The 18,863-nt window shown below is 41.0% G+C and overlaps 1 protein-coding gene across 1 annotated transcript in view; it reads right to left on the bottom strand.

Annotated features, from left to right (window-relative positions):
- The window catches only part of NYAP2 (neuronal tyrosine-phosphorylated phosphoinositide-3-kinase adaptor 2), a 213,981-nt gene that overhangs the window by 116,181 nt on the left and 78,937 nt on the right, over positions 1-18,863 (bottom strand). Inside the window, exon 4 of the mRNA XM_037029259.1 lies at positions 1,090-1,391. Coding sequence (XP_036885154.1) covers positions 1,090-1,391 — 302 coding nt within the window. The remainder of the gene's footprint in view (positions 1-1,089; positions 1,392-18,863) is intronic.

Below are 18,863 nucleotides of genomic sequence, written 5' to 3'. Positions count from 1 at the left end.
GGCACTAATATGGCAAAAAACGAGAGATGAGGGTAATGGAAAATACAGGACATGCCTCATGGGCGCCTCATTTTACAGACTAGGTTTGCGCCTCTGTTGGAAGATCGGACCAGGAAAAGAGGGAAATTCCATGGGGTCTGGGGAGCCCAGGGGACAAAGAAACCTGCCCAGCTGAGGAAAGGACCACCTGGAATGCAAACCACCGTGTTGCCCACTGTTCTGGCGGCCACTGTGGAGAGTGTCAGGGACACACAGGGTAGAGAAAGGCCAGGGGGCCTGCTACAGCCATGCTCTCACACTGGCCACCAGTAGCGCTGGGAACCTTAAAGTGTTTTCCATAGTTAACACACAAGAACCACAATGGGCTTCTAATCAAAGCACATGCAAGACTATTCTCCTGCCAGGGGAGTCTCAGGAAAAACTCCGAAAACCTGGGCCTTCCTGATCCAAGTAAGGACCAAAGAGCTGATGAGATCTGGGGTCAGCCTGGCCTAATTTATAGTCATAGACCAGCCAGGAAACTGAGATATATTTGAATACATATATATATATATTTCACAGCTGAGGGAAAATAGACATTGAAATATATATATGTACTTCCTTCATATATATATATATATATATATATATATATATATATACACACACACACACACACACACACACACACACATTCACACACACGAAGGAAGTATACCAAAATGTAAAAAAATGATTTTAAGGAATGAATACTATTTTTTCTTCTTTATATTTCCCTGCATTATGTTTCCCCAAATGATCATGTAATATTTCTTTAGTTATATAAATAATGCCTATAAAAAGCAAGATAACATAACTTTCTAGGCAAAATAATTTAGTAATAATTTGATGCTTTCAGGGGCGAGAGGCCCATATTGCCTTCCCATTCTGATAAATCCAATACACTATTCTGTGTTTTTTGACAGCACTCAAAAGTTAGCTTCCCTTGTCCTTAAATTTGTGGGACCTCAGAAAGATGGAGGACTCTGAGAGCCCGGGGAGGACAGCAGATGCTCATTAGGAATGCGTGGCCTGAAATCTTCTGGGGGAAGTGGGCCTGGGGCAGTTTACCTTCGGCGCGCTCCGGGGCTTTGCCACCCTTGCTGGCAGCTGTGCTGTTGACCGTCTCCGACGACGTGCTCAGCTTGGTACTGGGGTCTCGCTTGGGCTTGGGGGGTGGTTGTTTCCGGATGCCACAGCTGCGGTCATCATCTGTGCCCCCAACCGAGTGCAGGGACTGTGACCTCACCGAAAAGCCACTGGAGCAAGGATGGGGAAGTCGGTCCTGAGGAGCAGGCATCGTCATGAATCCCATGCGGAAATGTTTGCCCACGTAACTTGCTTCGTGGCCTCGCCCTCCTTCTCCATCTATGCTGTAAGAGAAAGCAGAGCGCAATCCATGGAGAGAAACCGAGCGAGGGCATGCAAGGTCAGCGGGGCAGCCACCTTTATCAGAGGTGCTAGTTCAAATTTGAGCTCCACACCAATGCCCAGACATGCCCATTAGCAACAAACCGGGCCATACTTTTGCATTAAACATGACGGTACAGCAAACGCAACTTTATTGCGATCAGAAAATCCTAACACACTTCCTGGTACCCTGGTATTTGGACACTCTCAAAACTGTGTTCCAAAGAAAAAAAGCACAAAACACATTTAATCTTGGATTGCTTTCCTTTACTTTGAGGTAAATTGTGCCAGTGGCTTAAAAGTAAACAAGAATTCGTGACAAGGAGTTGTAGACTGCCTTTGGGCACATGATTGAGGTCAAGTGGGCGGCCCTTGAGACTCGTCTTCATTTCATCAGAATCACCCTGACTTTTGCCTGGTTAATACAGTGGGAAAGATGAAACAAACAAGCAAGCTGGGGGTTGCTGTTACCAGGCACAAGGAGGAGAGAGAGAGAAGGAGAAAGAGGAAGGGAGACATGCAGGAAGAAAGAGTGGGAAGGGGAAGGAAGGAAGGGAGGAAGGGAAGGAGGGAGGAAAAATACTTGTTTGCATCACGAATGGACTGGTCAACCTCCTGTGGTTCTCCCGGAACCTCAGCTCCACCACAGCCTTAGTTCCACTACGAGCTAGCGTCACAGGATAAAAATGTCATCTAATAAAGAGGTATCGTTAAAATACCGTCTGACCCTGGGGAAGTTCTAAACACCTAATAAATAATCGGAATACACAAAGTTTCCAAATGTAAGGTCCTTAAGTTTTACATAGAAAAGTTTGAACAAAAATGTAAAGACACAAATCTCTCAGTTTGAAGCATACGGGAAGTGACTCTTGGGCCCTCCTCTACGCCAGTAAGTAATGGTGACTCTTTTATAAAGAAAAAGGACATGGATATTAATATGAATTTTTAAGAGATTTTTCTAGCATTTTCCTCACATATTCACTTGTCAATAGAGGAAACAAAAATACATTATTAGAAATATTTGACCGATTTCTTAGACACGTATATGAATGGTAAAAAGTATCTTTGAGTGTATGAATTTTGGAATCCCATTGAGTCTACCTTTCTAGAAATTTATTTAGATTTTTGTTAAACTTTAATTTTACTTGACTCTGCCTTTAAAACTTAAGAAATGCCAAGTAACGTTTTGCATTTCTCTTTATCTGTCTTTCATATCATTGTTGCACTTGTCATAAATCTATCAAAACTACTGTTTGGTAAAAACTATAATGAGAAATGAAGTTGCCCCTTCTCACCTGAGGACTTCTGACAGTGAAATGACCATGGTGGGCTCAGCCAACAAGGGTTCAGCATGAACATGAGACTCTGTTTCAGGCATGTAATTCTGACAACAACTTGCCACTCAGTCAAAAATAGTTTTTACTCTTCTTTCATTTTTTCAGAATGTCTTGAGTTGACAGTCAGATTCTAGGTACACATCTTTGTAAAACAGAGTGGACCTGGCTGGGAGCTTGGCGCACTAGTTAGAGCCGTAGCTGTCCCGAAGGGCGAACCCAATCAAGGGACCCCTCGGCGGAGGTTGTCACACCGCGGTGGTAAGCATCTTAAGTTGGCGTGGTGTTTTCACCATGTTTCTTTCTGTGCTTTCAAGAACGTCCATCAGAAAATAACTAGAAGCTTGCTCAAATGAAGTGGTTTGCAAAAACTCATTGAGAATTTCAGACAGAAGGGCGGTGGGGGAGGTGGACGATGAGCATGGTTGGAATGGGAGGGTCTGTCTGCTTCGTGATGATGGTGGCCTTGATCTTTCTCACAGAGGGTGAGATATTTGATTTCACAGAACTCTGACCTCTGTCATTTTACTTCCGCATGCCCTTTCCTTATTTTTGGTGCCACATCACTGAGCAAAAGGTGCTAGGTAGTTTAAGGATTTATTGAGATGGTGGTTATCTCATTCTCTGTAACACAGATACATGTGGGCATTCATGCATGTTACTAATGCACACAGGCATTTGGGAGACAGTTATGAGGAATAATTGCATCAGCGATTTCTCTGTTACTTCTGACCCAAATAGGAGCTGTACCTTTCCCCAAATAGATAATTAGTTCTGCTGCTTCATTTCAAAGTTACATTTTTTCAGCATAAAACACTTTCATCAACTCTGTGTTTTAGTTCATATACATACATGTACACACACAGACGCAAACACTTACACTTCTTGCAAAGGGTAACTCATCGTATGCGTCAAACAATAGCGGGTCTCATGTGCAAGTTTAATTGGACCAAGCTGTGAATGCAGGATGAGGAAAGGTGGGTAAGTTGGATACAAAGGCCATTGTCCATGTCAAAGCTGTAGGGGACTTAGTACTTCTTGCCACCACAATTCTGAGCTTTACAGGGTTAGAGGTCCTTGTCTGCCAATGAAGCACACTCTTTCTAGAAGACCCAGCGCGAGTCCCATTGAACAAGAGGCTCTAGCTGCCTCCTGAGTGATTTGAGTTTCCTTCACAAAGCGGTCAGCAGGTGACAAAATGAGTCTCCCCTGTGGAAGAGATGATGGACCCCCATCAGCAAGAGGAGGCAGGGATGAGGTCACATGATGGGGGAGAGAGAAACACATGTGGGGCCCCTCTTGATACTCTCTTGCCCAACTGTGATTTTGAAACATCACGTGCAGTAACTTTGGCCTGGGACAGTTTCCGTGATGAGGGGCTCCAACCTGTCATGGAAGAGGAGTTAGTCTCACCACCCAGTAAGCAATTGAAACCAGGAGAGCTGTTAGCTGAGGGTGAGGGTGAGTATCAGCCCCAGCCCGCCTATAAACCGCAGTGATGAGAGCTGAAGGTCATCACACTAATCCCCTTATAAAGTTCCCCTCAATAAGGGTCTCTTGAAAACTATAAAAAAATGCCTCCAGCCCCATAAGAGAGAAGCATCTGCTGAACTTGAGACAAATTGTGGTGACCCATCAAGTACCTGTAGGTGGCTCAGATCTGTCAGGAGAGAAAGTTCTCTAAGAACAGAACAGCCACCAGCCACAGTCTCCAAATCTGGGGCAACACTCTAGTCAAGGCACTCTGTTCCTGGAAAGCTTTTAGCCAATAGCTGAGCTTGTTGTGGTATGGGACCTGGCTGCTTCCGCCCAACGTGGGAGATTTTCGTGGGGCAACTCTGCCTCTGAGTTCCACTCCTGGGCCCGCTGGGATGTGGCCATCGCTACACCACGGTCGGGTCGAAGGCCCTTCCTATCCAATCATTTTCCCATCTCCTCTCCTTCCACAGCTGTCAAGCCTGCATCCTGGCCTGCCTTTCCCTGCTTCCTCCCTATCCCAGACATCCTCCTCAATAAATCTCTCACAGTTTTAACCCCATCCAGCTTGCTGCCTGTTTTCTAGAGGCCGTGACCTGACATACTTGGAAACCATCATACAACTTATGACATTCAGAAACCAAAGAAGAGGGAAGTGAAAGCTTAAAAGCAAACTTAAGACTGCAGAAATAAGAAGTGCATGTGAAAATAGGACACTCTCTGGCTTCAGACTGGGCATTTAAATGGTGGTTGGTGAGGGAGGAACCAACTTCCTGGGAGGGACACTTGGCTTGCAATGAAGTTTATGGGGGCTGAAGAAAGCAGTCTTTTTGCAATAAGATTCTAACACTCAAGATAGATTAAGCCTGACACATCTCCTGTTATAAAAATAAAAATAAGTTTCATAATCCTGAATTTAAACAAGTATACTTTTTCTCACACTGTGTAGGCAATATTGCAAGCTCTAATTGTGTTGGTTCGTTTTTCCCTTATAAAACACACACAAAAATAATGAATTGCTTAAGTTGAGGGAGGTTGTTTACCCAGAAGTAACTGATAAAATATCGGTAAGCTTCTCACCCAAACAACTTATTGCTTAATGGACAGACCTGGGTAACCATGTCTGGAACCACTGAGCCCTGGGCTCCACCCCCAGTTTCTTCATTAAGTAGCTACGCAACATTAGCTACTGGCCCTGAGACCATTTCCTTACCCGTTAACCGAGTGGCATTGGCCTCATGGAATTGTCATCCAGTTTACCTGAGGTAACTGTATATGAAGCGCTTAACACAGAGTCTGATACATAATATTTAGGCAGTCATTTTAGCTTCCAAATTCCTACTTTTAAATCCAGACCTCCCGAATCTCGTTTATGGAATTGTCATTTGCAATATGAGGCCACGTCTCTCCAGTGTGGTAGGTGGTACCATGTAACCTCAAAAAATGCACACAGAGTCAACACAAAACCCTACACTTAACTCAAACTACCAAGATTATCTAGGCAACTACCCTCTTCATGCTCTTAACTTTCTTTGACATCTGCTTCGGTTTTTCAAAGCACCTTTTGATCGGGACTGACAAGGAAAGCGACAAAACAAGGACTTCAAAACTGCTTTGACGCTGCTATTGGACAGAAGCTGTTATTTGTCTGGCTGTCATCTTGAAAATCTGTCAGCATTAACGTTGTGTGTCTCTTGCTAAGAACCATTTCCTTTCAGAGATCAAAACACAACCTCTGAGAAGGGTGAGCTGCCAAGGTGAGATGTCACCTTTGACAGTGACAGGGTTGCACTTTCTGGGTGCACTTTTGAAGCAGACATGCCCATGTTTCATGGTCGAATCTTCCTTGAGAACCACTGGAGAAAAATAGAAGCCCAGTGCGTGTACACCTCTTCCTTCCAGCATGGCTAGGAGGAAGGAATACTCACTAAAGGGCTACCTGGGAGTTTGTTAGCCTGAATATTTTCTTTTTCTGGGACAATTCTGTGAAGCTGAGTATAAAATCCATCTGTGATACTAATGTGTAATTCAGCCTATTTCCACTTGTGCAAACTCCTGAGCCCCCTGGAACTTTTCATGTGGATTTTTCAAGGAAAAGTATTTATCTGGTATCAGTGAAGGGGCACATTTAACTGCCGAGTGAATTGGGGAAGATCTGAAAGGAAGATGGAAGTTTTAGCTGCAAAGGAGATAATGAGATCTGAGTGTGGGCCAGCGGACGGCCGCATCCACTAATCATTCAAATCGTTCATGATAGGTGTTTTACTCTAAACGAATGAAAGCAAATCAATATTTAGAATTTATCATTCAAATTATGACTTTAAAAGTTTACACTTGATGTTGCCTCCATCTTGCCTTCTCTTTGGACACAAGAGGCCAAAAGCCAGCGAACCCACTCTGCCCAGGGGGTCCCCTCCAGGCCACCTTCTCTAGAACTTGCCCCCTTTCTCCTTCAACATCAGCCACTTCCAAGTATCATTTTCAGCCAAAACTAGAAATGCTTTTGAAAAGTTGTGCAGAGTAAGAGCCAAAAGATTAATGTATTACACTTTTTCCTGTTTTGACAGGCAATATGCCTCAACCCAAAGTCAGACTTTCGGGAGGGTCATAATTGGTTATATCTGCAACAGTTTTTGGCAGATGGAACTCATCGTGTAATTCATCATATTCACACTCATCCCAGCCCCTTGGGGCCTTTGTGAGTACAAATGACTCTTCGTCCTTTCACCTTGACCTTCTTGAGGGCAGGTCTCCTGCTCACCAAAGTAGTAACTAGCACAAATATGCTCAGACATATTTGTTTTATGAAGGAAAAAAATGAAAAAAGGAAAAGTCCACTTTGGAGACAGCCAGATAGAAGGCTCAGCTGCAGAATTTCCTGGACATTAGTCATTTGTGCTTCTTAAAAATTCGTTCTCCCTGTTCCTGGTCATGGAAATTCTTCCTGTGTGGAGAGCAACTTCCTTCCTCTCAGTCAGATGTGTTACTTAGACCCAGCCAATCAACCACTAGATCCCTCCGCCCACCATGACTACTGTAGGGACTGGCGAAAGCCTCGGGTTGGTCCGACCACAGTACACACCATGACCCGCCTCATTCTTTTTGCCAGCAGGAAGCGACACTACAGGGGCCAGGTCTATGGCATTGTAAGAGACCTGGATGTAGTTATGCCTGCAGCTAGGACAATCTAGGACCCCTTAGTTATGGCAACTTCTAAATCCCATTTTGTTGAAGCCAAATGTAGTTAGATTTTCTGATGCTTGCTTTGGAAAAAGTCTTGAAGAAACCAATATAATGCAGCAGTGACTAAATATTTGGGCTAATTTATGTCAGAACATGCCGTTGAGGCCAGGTGAGGACTAGGAATGGCACAGGAAGTGAATGCATCATACTAATTATGGCTTGAAAATATGTTTCCTGTTTAACAGTATAAATTAAAACAACTAACTGCTTTGTATGCTTGCCCCACATATATAATTTTAATCGTGCAGTATACTTCGATGTGGAAACTTGGCTCCAGTAAAATTAAACCTGTTCATATTTTCTTCCAAATCGTTCACTCACCATTACCCTTGATAGCTTCCCTGAGCCCCAGTTGCTCATTCAAAGCCATGATATGTGGATGTTTTTGCCTTAGGCTCAAACATTTATTTTCACCACTTTATATCCTCTGTGATATCTATTTCCTACTTTTGTGCTCCTAATATCTTAAGACTGCTAGATTTCTTTTCAGACATGACTTTGCTGTGTCTGGCAGTTTGTTGGTGTTTCCGGTATCTTAAGGTCAAGTGCTAAAAATGTAAGCTTTATACACCTTTTTATAAACTGCCGTGATAACCTATTATTGAAAAAGTAAAGAAAACAAAATGATACAATAAAATAACTGTCCCAAAGATAGGAAGCCCAGATTCCATAAGTTCCACATGTCATACTTAAAATTGATACTCTTAAGCATCCAAAATGTCATTTCTCTTTGCTAGGATATTTCAACTCTGCCCAAAATGGGGTGTATCAGAAATAATCTGAGATTTGTAATGAACCATTCACTAGCTATCTAACTTTAGGTCAAATGCCCATAATTCCTGAGCCTCAGCTACTTTTGTAATGGGGGACATACTTCTCAGGGTGCTTTTAAGAAATTAAAATAAATTCAAATATTTCAAAAGCACCTGGAAAAGTGGCTGGGAAAAGTAAAAGCTATTCACATATTCATTTACCTCCCCTACCTTCCCAATTTGCCAGGGAACTCTGTCAATTTTCATCTTTCCATTCTCTGCAATGCAAGAGGCATTTCAATGTTTCCACCTCTTGTTTATTTCTGTAAGGTGCCTTTGACTGTAATTATCAGGTAATGTGCTTCCAAATCCAAGTTGGGAGGGCAGAGGGAGATCTTGCTGAAGAGTGAAGGGAAAGGAACAAAAATAAATAATTTCTTTTTTCTGTCATAACTATGAATCGGGTATTGTCTAGAATTAGGCAAAATTCATTGCATATATTTTATGGTTACTTCTGCCCCAATCTCATGATAATTCAAGATTTCCATGAACCGTAGGGCTCCAGGTAATCATGGCTGGGGACTCGTGCTTGAGAAACAAATATGCCATTGCTTACTTATCACTCAGAGTTTGAGGCGGATGTTGCTGTCCATCAATTTGATGCTTTGTCATAACAATCAGGTGAGGATGTTAGATTCAGGAGTTGAGAGATAATTCTTTAACCTTTATCAAAAGTCCTTTTATTCACTTCTAAGATCCTAAAGAGGCAGGACGGAAATATAATGCTTATTAAGCTCAGAACAAATTTTATGGAATGCTTTTTTAAGACTTATTTTTACTTGAAGCATGACAAGGGTATTTAAGATTAACATATGCTATTATGTATGGCACTTGAGAATCTAAAATTAAGGCATTCTTATTTCTGTACATAAATATGACTCTTCTACCCCTTGGAGTGTCATGGCTTAAAGAAGAGAGGATATATGAAAAATTCAAATCAAATCATAATATTCAGATTGAACTTAGAATATAGTTGACAGAAGTTAACATCGTGGGAGATGTTTTCCAAAAATTCAACCAAAGAAGGGGAGGTTCTGGAAAATATATTTTGTGTCCTTAAAACTGACATAAGCTTTGAATATGTTTTGAGAACATGCCAAGTTTTTAGAAATGAGTTTGGTTAACCATATGTGGTTCCTTTTCTCAACCTAGAAGTAGGAACTAGAAATTCAGAACATTAACATACAATGGCCTTGAACTTCCCCAACAGAAGGGCCTACCTTAACTCCAATTTAAAGTGTAACAACTGGTTTCCCTTTCAAAAGGTATTATGTTTATGGTGGAAGAAGCAACTCTCTGTGCTGAGTCATTTAATTCATATACTATTTATTCACAAATATCTGAGTGCCTACCCTTTGCCCGCTGGTGACCAAAGCAGTGCGGACCATGTCCCCAGGATCACAGGCTACTCAACCAGCATGACCTCAGCACCGCGTGGTCAGATGTTCACCCAGAGGAAGTATTGGGCAGGTGCAATGAGACCCTAACCAGACTGAAGGTTGGGAAGTCCCTACCGAGGAAGTGGCTTTTCCATTTGATGCAGAACATGAGTAAGACTTAATCAGATAAAGGAGAGAAGGGAGAAGAGCATTTGTGTGCTGACAGTTGAGATCTAGAAAAGCTGAGAAACTACAGAGATATTTGCACAGAACTTGATGGGAGCTCATTTGCCTTGGTTTTACAACAGCTGGAACAATGTTTGGCTCCAAGTGAGCATCCAATAAATGAGAAAAGAAGCCCTGTCTGGTGTAGCTCAGTCGATTGAGCACGGGCCTGCTAACCAAACAACCGTGGTTCGATTCCCAGTCAGGGCACATGCCTGGGTTGCAGGCCAGTTCCCAGAAAGGGAGGCACCAGAGGCAACCATACATTGATATTTGTCTCCCTCTCTCTCATTCTCTTCCCCTCTCTGAAAATGAATAAATAAAATCTTTTTTAAAAAAGAGAAAATATATGATTGGAAATAGTTCAGAAATAACTCCCATGTTTCTTAAGCACCAGATGAATTAATGATTGTGATATTTAAAAACGTTGTGCTCTGTTTCCCCCTTTCCTTCAGCTTCCATTTTCTTAATTCCCATCCTTGTTGTAAGAGTTAGTCATTTGAATGCAGGGATCAACTTAATCCCGCCCTCTCCACCTCCACTGGCCTGCTTTGGTTTAGGCGCTTATCATGCATTAACTAAATTAATGCAATTGCCTCTTAGCCGATCTGTTCCTACACTGCTGCCAGATTTATCCTTGTAAATGCAGATTTGCTCATGTCACTCTCTAAGTGAAGACACTCTGCTGGCTCTTCCAGTTCTTCACACCAAAAATCCAAACTTTTATCTGACACTTGAGGTTGTTGAGGGTTTGAGTTCTATACCAAGTCTCAACAGCAGCACGTGTCCTCCTGACATTAAGGTTGCTCTGATATAGCATGTTCTCCTTAGCCGTGTTCGAGATCTAAAACAGAGTTCAAAACTGACCCTATACCATGAGTGGCGATGAGTCTCGAGGACACAGAAAGAATAAATCATGTTTATTGCTAGCCATTCTCACCGGTGTAAAGTGGTATCTCATTGTAGTTTTAATTTGCATCTCTCTGATAGCTAGTGATATTGAGCATCTTTTCATGTGTCTCTGGATCCTCTGCATGTCCTCCTTGCAGAAGTGTCTGTTCAAGTCCTTGGAGAGGGTGTGGGGAAAGGGGACTCTGGTCCACTGTTGGTGGGATTGTAGACTGGTACAACCATTATGGAAAACAGTATGGAATTTTCTCCGAAAACTAAAATTGGACTTGCCTTTTGACCCAACAATTCCACTGCTGGGATTGTATCCTAAGAACCCTAAAACACCAATCCCAAAGAACCTATGCACCCCAATGTTCATAGCAGCACAATTTACAATAGCCAAGAGTTGGAAGCAACCTAGGTGCCCGTCAGTAAATGAATGGATCAAAAAACTATGGTACATATACACAATGGAATTTTATGCTGCAGAAAGAAAGAAGGAGCTCCTAACTTTTGCAACAACATGGATGGAACTGGAAAGCATTATGCTGAGTGAAACAAGCCAGGTGTTGAAGGACAAATACCATATGATCTCACCTCTAACAGGAAGCTAAACAACAAAGCAAACAAGCAAGCAAAATATAACCAAAGACACTGAAATAGAGAACAGGCTGACAGTGACCAGAGGGGAGGGGGAGGGAATTTCAGGGGAAATAAGGGAGGGATTTAGAGGAACCTATATAAAGGATACATGGACAACAACTCAGAAGGGTGGAAATGTGAGGGAGGGGGGAGGATGGGGGGTGGGATGGGATGGAAGTAATAGACAGAAAACTGTACTTGAAAAATAATTAAATAAAAAAAATTAAAAAAAATAGAATAAATCATTACCTCAGCCAGTATTCATACTGCTCTCCCTGCTGGAACTAAATCATTCCTTCAGCTAAAATGTCTTTGGGGACTTAATTCAGATGTGGTTCTTTTGAGGAAGACTTTCATGGTCAGCAAGCGTTTCTCCAGGCTGAACCCAGTACCAGAACTCTGGAAGATTCTATGCTTCACCATGTTAGACCACCTCCTTTAGGGCCTAAGACAATGGCCACCTCTGAATTGATCTCCAGAAATATGTTGTGGTTTAAAAAGTCATGGGGGTGAATGAAAAAGTACACTGAAGAAATGTCAGAAAACTCTAGCCTTTTATAGAATCATTGTAAAAACGAGTTGTCAATTGATTAAAATACTGGGCAGTTTCATCTTCTGTATCAGAACATAAATCATTCAACGGCTTTCCAAATAACATTTTAAAGTTATCTGGAGGCAACTTAAGGTTACCCTTCTTAAAAGTTAACATAATACCACATTAACAAATAGAGCAAGCCCCATAATACCTGTTTCAATGCTTTAAGACACCTGTCCTAGTAAATCTAAGTTCTTCAGCAGAGCACCTTAAGGTCTTTTACCCTGAGAATACTGTTGCCTTCCAAGAAGAGGCCCTTTGTCTTTTTTCCCCTCTCTAGCTTTGAATTTTTGCACACCTTTACCTACACAATCTTTCAAGTGTCTTCTGACTCAGTCTTTTCCACCAGGATTTTTTGACACACATTTATCATTCTTCTTGATCATCTATTGGTTTATTCTTAGCAGCAATCAGAAGCACTGCAAAACACCGCAAGCTCCCTTTTCTTTACAAACACTTTCTCTCAAACAGTTGTGAGTTCCTGCCCCATCTCTCTCATTCTTTCTCTCTTCCTTCCTCCCACTCTCCCTGTCTTCCTTCTTCTCTCTTATTCTTCCTTCTTTCCTTTCTTCATTTCTCTCATTCCTTTATTAAATCACTCATTCATCTTTAATTCACAAATACTGAGTACCTCTTTCATAGTCAAAACATTGTTAGCTGCTTGAGATCAACCTTTAAACAAGGCATCGGATTCTCAAAAGTCTTGTCTCCTTGTGATAAGTCCACAGGTCACACCCTCTCCTTATCTTTTGTGCTCTGATTTCTACCACCAAAGAGTCCACTGAAAAGTTTTCTTTTTTAAGTCACTTTTCCTTGCTAATTCCATAATGTAAGATGCTTGTTTGCTTCTCTGTTTGGGTTCTTCTTGGTCTCTTCAGAGTTATTTTCTCTCATCTAGACCACAGCTGCTTTCTGAGATGTTCCATTTCCCTCACCTTCCCTGATTGACCCTCTTCCACCCCTTGTCTTTCTGACTGTTCCTACTTGGTATCTTCACTGAGCTATCTTCTTGTCCTTCGTGCTGCAGGGTAGACCAAGGTGCTGTCTCCATTATTCTCTTTTCTCTCTACTTGTCCTAGACGAGTATCAGATTTTAAGACTTCAAGGCTATATCTTATTTATATGATTTCTCAAGCTCACATTCAACTGTTTCTGCATTCTGAGACATATATTGGCCCTCCCAACAAAATGCTGGATATTTCTAATGGATATTCCTTTGACACTCAAGGTCAGTATGTTTCAAAACCAACCCAGCATCATCTCCCTGCTCCTTCTAATGAAACTTTGTCTTCAGTAGCATCTTCACTATCCCATTCATAGAGACCAGGGCTCCCAAGCAATTTTGGCATATATATTCCTTCTATGTGCACATATTCAACCAGTCAGCAAATCCTCCCTATTCTCCCTGGATGTCACACCGGTCTATTTTCCAAACCATACACAAAGCTTCTATTAACTTTTTCATCTTGGCTAATAAGTGATACCTTACTTAGATTATCTATCTCAATTTCCCCTTGCACTAATCATGAACCTGAAAAAAAAAACAGTTCTAAAAAGGAAATAGGATTACTTCATTTTCCTTCTTTAGAATCTTCAGGATTACCCCAAAATAGAGTCCACTTCCTCCGTCAGACAACTGAGGCTTTGCAAGATGTGACCAGCCTCGTTTCCAGTCTTGTCATATTAACCACTCATAATACTGTCCCACTGGGTCAGACTTCCTCTTTGAAAGAGGCCTCCATACAAAAAAAATTCAAGTTCAGCAGGGCCTAAATTGAATGACACTTCCTCCTTGAATCTTTCATCAATACAGCCTCTCTTCTTTAGCTTGAATTTCTTTTGTATTAATTTTCCCTTTCTGCCTCATATTATAACTATTATGTGCAAACAAGATTTAGAGGTTTTGAGGAATAGGTATTAAATTTTTGTACATTTCGTTATTTTCAGTGTATCTGGTATATTTCTTGAGCATGAAAAGTAACATATACGTGTTTAGGAATTTAAATTAAGTTTAGATATTAATTAAGAGGAATATATAATTAATTATTATAATATATTATTTCCAGGTATATATTAAATTAAAGGGTTAAAACTGTTTGGAAAATTTTGCTTCACTAAAATAAATCTGACAGATGAAATTTTTTTGAGATAGAAGTTTGGTTTGGAAGGAAGTAAAGAAATAAAGTAAAATATAGAGAATAAGTACATATGTCATCCAGAAATCCCCAATGTCTAAAGAGAACTGACTTTAAGATCCAAAATTAAACAGTCAAGCCACTTTTTTTCCAGGAAGCACCTGCAAAGTGGAAAAAATCTATAGTCGGCGCATCTCCATAAAAAGACACTATAAATCTTATCCATACACACACGCACTCTGCACCCACACTTTTTATCCACCCTACTTAGGAGATTTGGTTTCTAGCTCTGCTCCTAAATCATGTGACCACAAGAGAATTCATTTCCAAACAGATTCATTTATGTATCAAAAGGAGCAGTAATACGTAATGCAGTGGTCCCTAAGGAGGATATTTGTGGGTTAAATTAAGAGTGTAAAACAAGGTTGTCTCCATGAAGCATATATTTCTGTTTAGCAACAAAACAAAAACATTCATAAATTTTTCTATTGAGCACACCACCTTGGCAAACTGGGATAGCTGAGAACTGCACTTCTTGGCATTTTAAAAATCTATTTTTAAAAGAACAATAAAAAGAATGCCGGCAATTCTCAAAACCAACCGTCCATCCCTCAGCCACACGATCAGAGTGACATGTAAATGTGAATCGCTAGAGATATTACTTAAGAACCAAGTACTCATTCATAGATGCATTAGTTACTCTAAATGGAATGGCCAATGTGCCGTCTTTACACGCAACAGGTTGCACATCAGCTTAATGCACCCAAATGTAATAACATTATAGATTGAATTATAGATGCCATTGACTGCCTACGCAAAGGCCAGAAGCCTGGCTCCCTGATTTTCTAGAATGACTTTCCTGGAACAACTCACTTTCCCTGATTGGTTTCCTTCAGACAAAATAATTGAATCTAATGCTCTGTGTCAATGCAAGCACTTGGATTATTTGTTTTATGGCTTCATGGTGGAGCCCTTAGGGATTTCAGAGTCTGTTGTTAAAATTTGCCTTTGATCAAACCTCACCCTCTCTTACACATCTTTATTCATAACAAATTAGATGCTGTTATCACAACATATTAGCAACACTTTTAATGCACACAGTGTATCTTAAAATAAAAAGCAACAATTTCACTATTATAATGAATGCAGGATCTTCATTGGCCTCATTATAATATTTATCATCTGTTATTTGTTGCTTGTGACAGCACAGGGAGCATATGCAGTACAATAGTGAAAGATACACACCCCTCGGGGTACGCAGTTTCATGGAGAGCACATTTCAATCCAAAATCTACCCAATGAAAACAAACCCTTCTATTACTGCACATGTAAGGGGACCAGGGATGTGTGCCTTCATGGCTGCCTCACCGAAAAGGGAGTTTCTTACTTGCTCCCTTTTTGAAGAATGGTTCAACTTAAGGAGGACAGTTGACTCAATGATTCTTTGGCAAAAGTTGGGTTTCTTCCCATTTATAGCTGTCATTTGTGTGTGTGTGGTGGGGGGGTGTTTCAATTTTCCCTTAAAGAGTTGGCAAGCCTTGAAAAATATAGGATTTGAATCCAGATTGGAGTCACCTGAAGAGATTTTAATTACAACTCATGGAGTTTAAAAAATGGAACATGCAAAGTTGTATGTTTTAGGCTAATTTAGGAATACTGCATAAGATACAGTGTTAAATATACACACATTTCCTGACCACTCCCTTTTTTGAAGTCTCTGCTAAGAGATTTTTTTTTTTACCTGTCTCAGCCACCACGCTCAAGGTCATAACTTGGACCTTTTGATTACCAGTAACTTTACCCCCTCCATAACCTATATCTTAAACATTTGTATCATTGATTATCAACATTTATTTTTCCAGCTTACTACCTCTGCTTGCTTAACCTTAAGTCTCCTCCGACACTTTTTTGGAACATCGTGTCCATTGGTCTTGCAATCTTTGTGTTCTCCCTCAATTAGTGTAAATCTTGGCTTTCCGCATGCGGCCTAAGTTTTATGATCAACCTTTGTTATCACTCCCTTCAAATACCATTAACACTCTGTCCTTGTATGCAGCGTTCATGCGATGAGCATGGTTGTGTCAGATAAAAGGTCATGATCAGGAAATTCGGGGTAATAGCAGGAGAGGCTGCCATCAAATGCACAGGTGACCTGAAGCAGCAAACCAGATTTGGTCTGCAGTCTTCCCCTCTCATCTTTCTGCCGTAGTATTACTAGGTGGGCTACTGAGGGTCCCCTCATGAGCACTCCCTTGTGCAAATACCCACAAGAGCATTGAATTTTAAAATAGTTTACAATGTGACAACACCATACATGTTTAATTATATTTCCTGCTACTAAATTCATGTATATCCATGCTCTTCAGCTGATCTCCATCAAAAACACAGATACTGGTTAATTAATACATATCCACTCACTTAAATCTGTAATTATTAAAGACCCATCTGTGCTAGACAAGGTGCTAAGTCTAGACACTCAACAGAGAATAAGATACAGAACTCATGCCCTGGCTGGTGTAGCTCAGTGAATTGAGCACAGGCCTTGGAACCAGAGGATCGTGGTTCGATTCCCAGTCAGGGCACATGCCTGGGTTGCAGGCAGGTTCCCTGCAGGCCAGTTCCCAGCAGGGAACACATGAAAGGCAACCATACATTGATGTTTCTCTCCCTCTCTCCTTTCCCTCTAAAGATAAGTAAATAAATAAGATCTTAAAAAAAAGATACTGAACTCAAAACTCAGAGTTGAGGAGTGGAGACATATGTTAGACTGTTACAATGAAGAAAATATGGTGACATGAAAGAGAAAAATGGGGAGGATCCCTTCAGATGAGTGAATACTTCATTCTTCTGTAGAAGGTATGGTTTTCGTTTCTTCAAATTGTACCTGCACTGTGAAATCCAGGGTCGATTCACCCTCTGAGAGAAATCAATCGACTCTCACTGATGGTTGATTTCTCTAAACTTTTCTACTTCCTGAACCCACAGAAGTTCAAATAGAAAATATTTTTTCCGATTTATTTCATGATTTTCTTTTTTATTATCACATTTTATTTTTGTATATATTTATTTTTATTTAATTCTTATTCAAGAACAGTTTTCTGTTTTATATGATTTTCATTATTTTTTGTTGCCAGATAAAGTCAAAGTTTCTGAACTAGGAAGGGAATGTTGTTTCTTATTTGGTTGTTTCTTAGGCCCTAATAGAGTCCTAAACACTTAGAAGACTGTCTTAACAACCACCACAAAACTGACCTATTAATATTTCTTTATAAAATATCAAAATAAGCACACAGGTAAATTTTACGCCATGGAGGAATTCCATGAGCACTATTAATTCATTCTGCATGATCAGCAAACAAACTATTTTGAATTCTTTTGGCCAAATTTAAAGAGTTTAGATAAAGTTAATGCATTGGTTTTGGTGGGCATTATTGGTTCTTACTAATGCTACTAGAAGAAACATAAACATAAACAAGTTCCACGGTTTTTTCTTGTTTTACATTGCACATATGTATGGGATCCAGGCAGACAAGACCCTCCCTCCCATAAGGATGAGGGTCAGAATGCGACTGCATTTATACACAAGCTCTAGGAGCAGAAGTCAGCCTGGCCTGCCTCTCCTTCCCCACTCCCCCTCAGTGCCTGAAGCACCACCGACAGGAACCCTAAATGGCATCCCCCTGGACAGTAACACCAAGGTCAGTAAAATACACCAGAGAGCAAATCATACCTCGACAAATACATGTGGAGCACTTATTTGCACTTCATTTCTTCCCAACCTCTTTTACCCTCTGTAGGATCCAGTTCTCTGAAAGGAGTGGAATTTAATATGTTGATATCTGGTGTCTTCTTTCAAAAGCCACACGCAGGCTATGGAGCAGAGATGAATGGCTCACTGGGAGCCAGGAGGCGAATCCAGCAGAACTGGTCAGCTCAGAGTAATGCGTTAGTGACTGAACCTACGCAGTGGGCAGGATTTGATGTGACTAAACGCATCACGGCAGCTGATTCATTCTTGCCTTTTAAAGTCATCCTCTAATTCAGGCAAATACTTCCCATTTCCTCACATCGATATAGAGACTGCTCATAGTAAGTCAGGTGACAGAAACTGTGGTTCACATTCAGTTTTGTGGTGAGACACAGCCATTGAGTAATTTGTCTAGTTCAGTGAAATTCAGTGATCTACCTGTCACATTCCCTCGCATTGGGGAACTGCCAGTGTTCCCACCACTTGCCGTAATGAAATAGTTTTCTTCTTCAGGGTGCTGAATGCTGTCATGCATTTCATATGATGTGTTGCTACAAACACATCCATATTTTACAAACTAAGTAACTGAGTAATAAAAGAATGAGTCCACCAAGGAGAGAGTAGAGTTGAAAATGAGATTAAAGAGGTAACTTGAAATATGGACTTGGGCCCTGGCCTTTGCCAGGACTTCACTTTGAGTGGCTAGAGAAGCCATGCGAGAGTGTCCTAGTTACGTGCTGGAACCGGGGAACCCTGGTGTGCCAGAGTCTCATGTCCACGTTCTCCCACCTTCCTTGTGACTTCACGTGGGTAGCTTGAAATTGCCCACAGTGGCAATATTCACATGGGGGAATCAGCAAATGCCACAAAATCAGGGATTTTCTTTTTTTCATATAAAAGTGATTGTCAAACTTTCTGTCAGCTGTTTTGAACAAAGGAGTGACTTAGTATGAGC

The sequence above is a fragment of the Sturnira hondurensis genome, unplaced genomic scaffold (assembly GCF_014824575.4).
Source record: "Sturnira hondurensis isolate 20B ecotype Veracruz unplaced genomic scaffold, ASM1482457v3 Scaffold0020237, whole genome shotgun sequence".
Classification (NCBI taxonomy): Eukaryota; Metazoa; Chordata; class Mammalia; order Chiroptera; family Phyllostomidae; genus Sturnira; species Sturnira hondurensis.
This window is presented reverse-complemented; position numbering and strand designations above follow the sequence as displayed.